Source organism: Diabrotica virgifera, chromosome 4 (assembly GCF_917563875.1).
Source record: "Diabrotica virgifera virgifera chromosome 4, PGI_DIABVI_V3a".
NCBI classification, from domain to species: Eukaryota; Metazoa; Arthropoda; class Insecta; order Coleoptera; family Chrysomelidae; genus Diabrotica; species Diabrotica virgifera.
In genome coordinates, this window is record NC_065446.1 from 171,992,963 (window position 1) to 172,003,991 (window position 11,029).

Here is an 11,029-nt window from a genome sequence, read left to right on the forward strand (position 1 = left end):
GGTGAGTTCTTTAATAGAAAGAAGAGGATTTCTTTAATACCATTGAGACAACAAATTGGAAGGCTGTATCACTTACCATAATGCCGTGAGCTCACTTTAAGACACATGCCCCCTATGGCACAATAATTCGTCGTCGCAATGTATCTTGCACGGATGACAAACTAAAAAAAGGGTCTATTTGAGACGTATGGTCCAATTTATAACTTTGGTTGGGGGTGGTAATACGTCACGAAAAAACCGTGAGAACGTTGAGGCTTATCAAGTTTAAGGGTTAAGAAACACAGTGTCTTTAAGTACTTTATCGGTGTGAAGGAGATTATTAGGGTTTTGGGAACCCAACTTGATGCAGATTCACATCATATTCTACGCAAAAGTCGATAAGAAATATAAGGACATGGGAACTGAATTGGAATCTACACGCAGAAAAAGTAAATGTTGTATAAGCCTGATGGAAGGTGTAATAAATAAAACTACTACAATACAATATTAGATAATAATTATTGTATGAGTAACAATTATAATTAGTTCACATTTCACATGCCGGTAACGCTAATATAACAACCCTGAACCTGCCTCCTATCACCGCCACCTCGCTGCCATGTCATCTTGCTACCAACATGAATAATATGAATGCCACTTAACTCCGTATGATACAAAGTTCGTCGCCATTAATTCATTACGTTCGACATTCACCTACTCGTAGTTATTTTATGGAGTATCCCAGTTTTATAGATCTTTATTAAGGAGGGGGTATGGTTTGAAATCAACATATCAAGCACATTTTTGTGAATTTTTTTCGAAACTATGGTAGAATTATTTTATTTTTAAATTAAATAAACACATTAAGTACAATTCAAAGAATATTTAAGAAACAATTCAATCTAAAATATTGAAAAATAAGCCATTGGCGACAAATTTTGGCAGGCAGCTTAAAAAAAATGGATTTTGCGGTGGACATTAGAACTCATCACTGGATTATATGAAACAATAAATTCAAAAAGATTTTATTAGCTTATGAGTTTCACGAGGTAACAACGTCGAGTTTTTTTATTTTTAATGATTTTTGAATTTTTGGTATCACTCAAAATTAAAAAATACGAAATTTTTGATAAAAATTTTGTGAAAACCAACAGATTTAATATTGTTGAACAAAAAATAAGCACAAAACGAAAAATATCTCGACGTTGTTACCTCACGAAATGTCTAAAGAAAATCTGTGAAAAATATCAGGTAGATCGGCCGAGTAGTTTTTCAGTTACAATGTCCACCGCATTTGAAAAAGAAGTTTTGAGAAAAATGCGTTTAAAGTTTTGACAACTGCATCTTCATCTTCTTATTTGTCTGCCAAATCGTAAAGTGATGAACATTGGAATATGTTTTTTAAATTGGGGAGTAATCTACAAAAGAGAAGGCGAACAGTTGTTTAACGTTTCTCACTACGCTCCGGCGTGCTGGCGCGAAGCCGCGGCAAAGCGAGTCGAAGGTTCAACACCCTGTATCACTAGTAATTTTACTTTATTTTGAAATTTTCAGAGAGTATACTTAAAAGTATGCACTTTTATTTGAAATAATAAAAAAATTTAAATATTTCAAACCATACCCCCTCCTTAAATAGTTCTTGTGATATTTTAGTATTACGACATTTAGTCTTAACAATAAGACATTTTTTAATAAATTACCGAAGAGGGTTTTTCCAAAGGCCGGTTACAAACTCAACTATAAATACACTTACCTTTTTCGTTCATTTCTTTTTCTTCATGTGGCTTGAGTTTAATTTCATCTTCTTCTATTTCAATTTTTAAGGAGCATTCATTTAATTTTGAATCATCAAATGTATCATGTGTATTTTCTCTATTGGGCTCCTCTTTAACTTCATTTTTGAAGCTATCTAAAAGTGCATCATCAACTTTATTACAATATATTTCTGCTCCACAATTTTCTTGATTAAATATCTGTTTTACTTTCATTTGATTAAACCAAATATTAAACCACAATGTATTTCGATGATAATTTTATATGAGTACTCAAATAGCTAAATGACTATTTTTTATGACATGAAAGTATAAACCATAAACCCCACTGAATTCAAATACATGAGTATACAGCAAAAAAACAGGAAAAAGAATTAAAAATGTAATTTAAATACCCTATTACCCTATTCTGGTTGACGAAATTCATATAGGAACAGAGAAGCACCTGCTGCGGATTTATGTTGTTTAATTTTGGCGAAAACCATTGAAACTGATAAAAGTCAACGATAATCCTGAACATTTCAAAGCTGTTGCGAAGATTAAAACTGACAACACCAAGTGATTATAAAGTGAGATCACATATGAAGAGTACAGGGCAAAAACAAGGAATGTCACTTTTTCAGGAATTTTGACTTTTCTCGTCATTTGGTAGCAAAAACTGAGTACTACCCACTAGTCTATCGATTCACGAAAATAACCAGAAAGAATTTGTATCTAGACGAAGAACCAGGATTGTCCGCACGCCACTGGACCAAAATAAGAAATATTAGCAGTTTTTTGATGCATTATTAAATTAATATAAATTAATATTATCTTAAGACTATATAATAAAAATTGCTAGAATTCTGTTAAGAATCTCCTAATAGTCCATGTGATGAGACCGCTCCCGTCTGAAAAAAATTTCTGATTCGGTTTCTTTGTGGATTCCTATTCAAAAATGTCCCCTTTAAACAAATCTGAAGGGTGCCGGGCGGAATTTTTGGGCAGAAATTGTTTAAACAATTTTTTTAAACAAATACGAAAGATCATGTTTTTTGGCTCTGGAACATATATTTTTAGATTTTTTGGGTCAATCTAAACAAGAAAGGTATCTTGTAATTTTTCTCAGAAATTGATAGTTTTGGAGTTATAGGCGATTTCAAATCTGAAAAATGCGAAAATACGCATTTTCGAGGCTTAAAAACTCATATTTAAATTAGTATTTTTGAGGTTACCAGATACTTAAATTGAAGACTGAACATTCAGCTTCAAGATTCTGAAGAGTGATTACGTCTAACTTTAATTTATACCGTTGTTATTTAATTGTTAAATATGCGTGTTTGTCTGATTTTTTTGCCGGTGCGGCGCGCTCCAGTTCAAAAATCTCCTATTTTCCTCCGAAAAATAGTTTTCCTAGATTCTTTGGGACATTCTAAATAAAATAAGTTTCTTGACATTTTTCTCAAAAGTTAATAGTTTTTAAGTTACAAGCGATTTAAAATCCGAAAAATGACAAAAAATCATTTTCGGATTTTAAATCGCTTATAACGTTAAAACTATTAACTTTTGAGAAAAATGTCAAAAAACTTATTTTATTTAGAATGTCCCAAAGAATCTAGAAAAAATATTTTTTGGAGGAAAATAGGAGATTTTTGAAACGGAGCGCACCGCACCGGCAAAACGATCGGATAAACACGTATATTTAACAATTAAAAAACAACGGTATAAATTAAAGTTAGACGCGATCACTCTTCAGAATCTGGAAGCTGAATATTTAGTCTTTAATTTAAGTATCTGGCAACCTCAAAAATACTAATTTGAATATGAGTTTTTAAGCCCCGAAAATGCGTATTTTCGCATTTTTCAGATTTTAAATCGCCTATAACTCGAAAACTATCAATTTTTGAGAAAATTTACAAGATACCTTTCTTGTTCAGAATGATCGACAAAACTTAAAAATATATGTTCCGGAGCAAAAAAACGTGATCTTTTGTATTTGTTTAAACAATTTCTGCCCAAAAATTCCGCCCGGCACCCTTCAGATTTGTTTAAAGGGGACATTTTTGAATAGGAATCCACAAAGAAACCGAATCAGAAATTTTTCCAGACGGGAGCGGTCTCACCACATGGGACTATAAGTAGTTTTTAGATATCATAAGAATTAAACCTTTATTGGTGTTTATCTCAATATGTATAAAATGTGACATTCCTTGTTTTTCCCCTGTACTCTTCAATATGCACTTAAGAATCATCCTCGAACTAGCTAATGAATGTTAGAAGGACATAAATGTAAGTTTTATCAACTTTGAAACGGCTTTCGACTGAGTCAGTAGGGAAAAAAATGTGGACAAATCTAAGTCAGTATGGATTACCAACAAAAATTATTACCTAACCTGATCAAACTGTTTTCCGAGAGGTACAAAGCTAGACTAGAACACGAAGGAGTGATCTCAGACGGATAATAGCTATTTAAAGTGGTGTTGAACAAAATTGTATCTTATATCCTACTTTATTCCTAATCTTGGTAGACTGGATTATGAGGAAAGTAGCAGATGACGGCGTTAGATCGAACCTATTTAATCAGCTTGAATATTTTGAATTTGCTGATAACATCTGCCTGTTAGCAGAACACAGAACTCACATGTAAACAAAAATCAATAAGCTAACACAGTACTCTGACATGATTGATCTCCAGATAAATGCAGCGAAGAAAAAAACAATAACCCGCAAATTAATAAAATAGAAATGAGAGAGAGAGAGAGAGAGAGAGAGAGAGAGAGAGAGAGAGAGAGAAAGAGAGAAAATCCACTGCGGAAAAGTAATATGCAGTGTATGAAAGCAATACTGCTAATAACAGAAAAGAGGCTACATTCAAGAAACCTGTTAGTCAACTGGTTCCTGTCTCTCCTAAAGCTGTTCAGTGTCACACTGCTATGCGTGCCAGATCGTAAGGGACAAAACAGGACAATGAAAGAGTTGATAAACTTGCCAGCAAAGGATTAGCTACAAAATACTTCATTCTAGAGGTGGCCGAAGAAGTGCATAAATGCATACTGTAGATATGCATACTATTCAATGTGGTGAGACCGCTCCCGTCTGAAAAAAAATCTGATTCGGTTTCTTTGTGGATTCCTATTCAAAAATGTCCCCTTTAAACAAATCCGAAGGGTGCTGGGCGGAATTTTTGGGCAGAAATTGTTTAAACAATTTTTTTAAACAAATACAAAAGATCACGTTTTTTGGTCTGGAACATATATTTTTAGGTTTTTTGGATCATTCTAAACAAGAAAGGTATCTTGTAATTTTTCTCAAAAATTGATAGTTTTCGAGTTATAGGTGATTAAATCTCTGAAAAATGCGAAAATACGCATTTTCGAGGCTTAAAAACTCATATTTAAATTAGTATTTTTGAGGGTGCCAGATACTTAAATTGAAGATTAAAAATTCAGCTTCAAGATTCAGAAGAGTGATCGCGTCTAACCTTAACTTATACCGTTGTTTTTTAATTGTTAAATATGCGTGTTTATCCGATTTTTCTGCCGGTGCGGCGCGCTCTATTTCGAAAATCGCATATTGTCCTCCGAAAAATATTTTTTCTAGATTCTTTGGGATATTCTAAATAAAATAAGTTTCTTAAATTTTTTCTGAAAAGTTAATAGTTTTAAAGTTATAAGCGAGTTAAAATCCGAAAAGTCACAAAAAAACGCATTTTCGGATTTTAAATCGCTTATAACTTTAAAACTATCAACTTTTGAGAAAAATGCCAAGAAACTTATTTTATTTACAATGTCCCAAAGAATCTAGAAAAAATATTTTTCGGAGGAAAATAGGAGATTTTTGAAATAGCCGCACCGGTAAAAAAATCGGATGGACATGCATAATTTAACAATTACAAAACAACGGTTTAAGTTAAGGTTAGACGCAATCACTCTTCAGAATCTTGAAGCTGAATGTTTAAACTTTAATTTAAGTATCTGGCAACCTCAAAAATATTAATATAAATATGAGTTTTATAAATATAAATATCAGTTTTCAGATTTTAAATCGCCTATAATTCGAAAACTATCAATTTTTGAGAAAATTTACAAGATACCTTTCTTGTTTAGAATGACCCATAAAACTTAAATATGTTCCGTAGCAAAAAAGGTGATCTTTTGTATTTGTTTAAAAAAATTGTTTAAACAATTTCTGCCCAAAAATTCCGGCCGGCACCCTTCAGATTTGTTTAACGGGGACATTTTTGAATCGGAATCCACAAAGAAACCGAATCAGAAATTTTTCCAGACGGGAGCGGTCTCACCACATGGACTATACTCTGAGATGTTATGTTGTCTCTATATTATTGTACGGGGTGGAGGCATGGACCCTTACAGAGGCCACTATTAAAAAACTTGAAGCGTTTGAGATGTGGCTCTATAGAAGAATGCTGAGAATATCCTGGACAGCAAGGATCACGAACAAGGAAGTTCTAGAAAGAATGAAGAAGGAATCGGAGATTGTGTTTACCATCAAAAGCATAAAACTGCAGTATCTGGGAAACGTTATGAGAAATCAGCACCGTTACTCCCTGCTGCAGTCCATATTGCAATGTAAAGTCAAAGGTAAGCGAGGACCCAGTAGAAGGAGAATATCATGGCTGCGGAATTTGAGAACATGGTTTAAGAAAACGTCAACGTAACTGTTTTGAGCCGCAGCGAGCAAGGTTATGATTGCCACTATGATTTCCAACATCCGAAACGGATAGGAACCAGAAGAAGAAGATATGATAAAAAACTGGATTCTAAACAACACAATTCTCACTGAGAAAGTAGACCTAGTCTAGCACATGACAAAATATGGTGCATTCTGCTGATAGATTTGCTATACATTTTTCTTCTTTGAGTAGGATGTGGGCTGCTTCTTTGATGCCTCTTTTGCATGTGTTTCTTTCATTATTGATTCATTTTTCCATTGTGGTCTATGCTCACGGTTATTAGACTTTATTAAGGTTGTCTTGACTGATGGTGGTGGGGAGACTTATATTTTTGACTTTACGTCACAAGAGTACACAATCCCATATTTTTAAATGATTTTCGATCATTGAATGTGTGTTATTGTGTATATATGTGTATTATTTGTGTTATTGTTAAATAATAAGACAAATAATACACATTTTATCTTATGCCAGGTGGTGAATCGTAAAACGGGCCATAGTGGGTGAATTGTTAAATTCCTGCTTCCCTAATTATTTTACATCAAAAGTCATGAGAGAATACTTGTAGAGAATTAAAATCTGTATTAAAATCAAAAGTTAAAATTGTTCTACGATTTAAATGCATTCCAAAATTTTGAAAAATATGATACATTTCCTACAATAGGTATGCGTGTGAAAGTTAGGCCACACGTTACTATTTAACTGACAGTGCTCACACCATTGACTGAATAAAAAATCTTTATTATTAATACTTTCTCCGCAACTGAGGGTATCTTATCAACTGTATTGTTTTTAAACAATAAATGATAAAATGAAAATATTGACAGTTCAAAAATGTGAACATTATTGCACTGTGTGTGGCCTAATTTTGGGCTGAAAAACTGAAATGTATTACATTTTTACAAAATTTTGGAATATGTTTAATTCGTAGACCAATTTTAACAGTTGTTTTCAATACAGATTTCAATCCTCTACAAAGTTTCTAATGTCTTTTGATGTAAAATAATTAGGAAAGCTGGAATTCAACAGTTTAGAATTTTACATTGAGTTAATGCAAAATTTTGACGCAGTCAAAATTCTTAATGTGTTTTAATGGTATTCATTTTTTTTCGGATCCTGAGAAAACTAATAAATATTTTAAAAAAATTTAAACTCAGAATGAAAGACTACATTATTACCGAGGGCCGAAAGTCCCTGAAAACTTCCATAATGTTTATTTTAATAAGTTACAGGGCTGAAAATAAAAGAAGTGTGACATTTAATTTCAAATATTTCATTCAAAAGAAACTGCTTGTTTATTCCAAGGGGCTTTCCGCCCTCGGTAATAATGTAATCTTTCATTCTGCATTTAAATTTTTCTAAAATACTTATTAGTTTTCTCAAGATTCGAAAAAAATCATATTACGATTCAAATGACAGTACACTTGTGATGTAATCGCACCCTTAATGTTCATTGGTTAGTCGATCTGGGCAACCATAGTAATGTCTAAGAACCGTGGTCTATGCTAGTTGTCCCAGGCATGTTTGCATATCTGGGATTTCTCTAAGTCTGATTTTGATGAATCTTTTATGCTTGTTAACTGCCACTTAGTGGTCTTGTAGTTTCTGCCACATATAAGTTGTCGCATTCAAAGGGTTATTTTGTAGATGCAGTTTTGGGATATTTCTTGTGCGTTTTTGGGTTTAGTTTTGGAGAGGATATATCTCAGAGTGTTGGTTGTATTGAATGTTGTGGTATTGTACTTGTTTCTTATTCTTTTTAATTTTTCTGATGTTTTCTGACATATATGGTGTTGTCTTTGAATACCTTCTTTTGGATGTCTCTGGAATGCTTGTGGTCATTTATTGTTTCTTTTCTTCAATCTTGTGGAATTCCTTGTTTATAAAAGACAACGGGTAGTCATTTTTTGTCAAGACCTTTGTTAGAAGGATTTTTTGGAGCACATCATTCAGGCTCTATCATTCAGTATGTGATCGTTGGGAAAAAACAACACATTTAGCTTATTTCAAAAAGTTCATCATCATCATCAATGGTGCTACAGTCCTATGCAAGAGCCTTGACCTTCCCAAGTCTATTACGCCAGTCAGTCCTATCCATTGCCAGTTTGCTGCGGCTATTTTTCTCACATCCTCATCTACACCATCATTCCATCTAAGTTTTTAGGTCTGGATCCCTCGTATGAAAAAAAAGTTGATTAATAGCAAGCTGAAAATTTGTTAATAGGTTGTGTCTAGTCGGACATACTTTGATATATGGGAACACTGGAACAGGGGAAGTTTTAATTGTGGAACAGGTTAAAAATTTGGAATGGTCAGACCACGAAAATGTCACATGTATTTTGTCTGACAGAACTTCCAATTGATTTGTTACCCTTTCATTAAACTCTCATGCAAAAATAAGACTGCTATTTATCACCTGTCATAATTCCTGTCATTTGACATGTTCCACTCATTATAATGCCCATTTGGTGATAAATAGCAGCCTGATTTTTGCATGAGAGTTTAATGGAAGGGTAACAAATCAATTGGAAGTTCTGCCGGACAAAATACATGTGACGTTTTCATGGTCTAACTGTTCCACAATTAAAACTTTCCCTGTTCCAGTGTTCCCATATATCAAAGTTTGTCCGACTAGACACCCTTAAGCTATTAACAAATTTTCAGATCAACTTTTTTTTCACACACATGATCCAGACCTATTTGGCCTACCCCTATTTCTACTTCCCACAGGTTGTGACATAAGGATTCTTCTATTTCAAAAAGTTAAGAACAAAAAAATAAAGCAGACTTAAAAGTACCATTAGTAGGTACCTAGCTGACAAAAAAATCTAAAAGGGGTGGTAGATTTAAGTTGTGCTCACAATGAGGCACCGGCTCGTACTGCTGGTACCATATTATCGATCACTAGATGCATTATGTTAAATGCGAGCGTTCACGAAAATGAAGAGTAGGATAATAATAAATGTTTAAATTGTGAAAATTATGGTAAAAATGGATAAGACACCTTAAAAAAATCATTATAATTCTCATAGAAATCTAAGTTCGTCAGAAGAATCCCATCAGAAATTGTTTGCAATCCTTTCTTGAATATTATGAGAGATTTTCGGAGGTCCCATAAACAAAATTTAACAGTAACTGAATTAGGTGCGAAGAGGAGCCCAAATTTTAAGTCAGGTGATCGAAAAAGACTATATTTTATTCCTTTTTGTTAACCTATAAGATAAATTAATGTTATTTAATATGCTTAATCAAAATTTAACCCTCACGCACAAGTTGTAGTCTATGTGGCTAACAACTTCAGTGAGAAATTGGTTTATTTATTATGTTGTTAGTTGCTACAAATAAACTCTATTATTATTATTATTATTATTATTATTATAATCTGTTCTAGGCGACGATACCATCCTTTGGTCTCCATAGTGAACAAACCCTATGAGTTAAATGAATAGAGAATATAATTTCGTATTTCAAAGAAAATTTAAATATAATTTCAAAACACATATTGTAAAAATACTTAATACATACCATGTTCACTGCTTTGATTTCCTTTAGCAAAATGCTGGACTTTTATATTATCAACATAACTATTAAAATACTGGAATCCTGCTAAATCATCTCCCTTCTGTCCAATTGTTATATCTTCAACTGATAATTCTGTTTTAATTTGGTCCAAATTAATATCAGAACCTCCATGTCCATAGTCTTCCCTAGGAGTATCTTGATAAACTAGAGCAGGTTCTTTTTTTATGAATTCAGGATTGACAGAAATACTACTCTCAAACTTGATAGTTGTTACTGTATCTTCATTGTCCTCTTTTCTTTCCATTTTATGGTAGGTAATAATCTCAAAGTGTACGCTAAATTTAAGGTGAAATTAGAAAAATTTTATTATTTATACAATACCTTTGTCCCTTTGTCTATAATTATTAATTAAAAATCACTGTTTTGTTGGTTGGTTTTGTGACCCAGAAGTCAGAAGCGAAATCTAACTATCGTTTCCATTGATTTTGTTGGGACCGAAATATTTGACCTTGTGCACCAGTTACAGAATAGAACTTGATGTTCTAAGGAATAGACCATTCCAAATTAGGCAATATTTTTGACAAGTAGTTATTAATTAAATATGAAATATAAAATTTAACTATAGAATATAAAATAAAACATATATAAATATAAAATGTAACTATAAGCAACTTCTTCTTCTTCTTCCTTTATTGGGTTATATCCCTCGGGATAATTCCCTAACTATAAGCAACTGTCACGTCAGTCGCAAAAGTGAGGTTGCACCAGTTACGTTGACACATGAGCATGAAAATTATGTTGCCGTTTTCGGCAGGAGTTTCGCTTCTGTATGGTTATGGTTATTTATTCTGTGGTTTTGACATAAATCTTCAAATACATCGTCCATTTCACAAACCATACATACTCATAGACATTTCACGACCATGTTAATCTTTCGGATCGAATGAACGCCATCTCTTGATTGGAATGGGAACTAAATTGATAAATTTTAGTTATGTAGGAATTTCAAATTATAAATTTTGCGGGATTTTTGATGAAATTTCGCAGGAAATTAAAACAACAGAAAGACAATTCAATGTTTTAT

General features: G+C 32.8%; 1 protein-coding gene across 4 annotated transcripts in view; it reads right to left on the reverse strand.

Moving 5' to 3' along the window:
• The window catches only part of LOC126883233 (zinc finger protein 345-like), a 65,777-nt gene extending 55,212 nt beyond the window's left edge, over positions 1-10,565 (reverse strand). The window contains exons 1-3 of one of the 4 annotated variants that reach the window (XM_050648511.1): positions 10,327-10,547; positions 9,949-10,267; positions 1,733-1,888 (exon numbers count right to left, since the gene is read on the reverse strand). In XM_050648511.1, coding sequence (XP_050504468.1) covers positions 1,733-1,888; positions 9,949-10,249 — 457 coding nt within the window. In that variant the 5' untranslated portion in view covers positions 10,250-10,267; positions 10,327-10,547. Of the gene's footprint in view, positions 1-1,732; positions 1,889-9,948 lie in introns of all 4 variants that reach the window. The other 3 variants (XM_050648510.1, XM_050648513.1, XM_050648512.1) reach the window with 3 other exon arrangements.
• Positions 10,566-11,029: the final 464 nt, after the last annotated feature.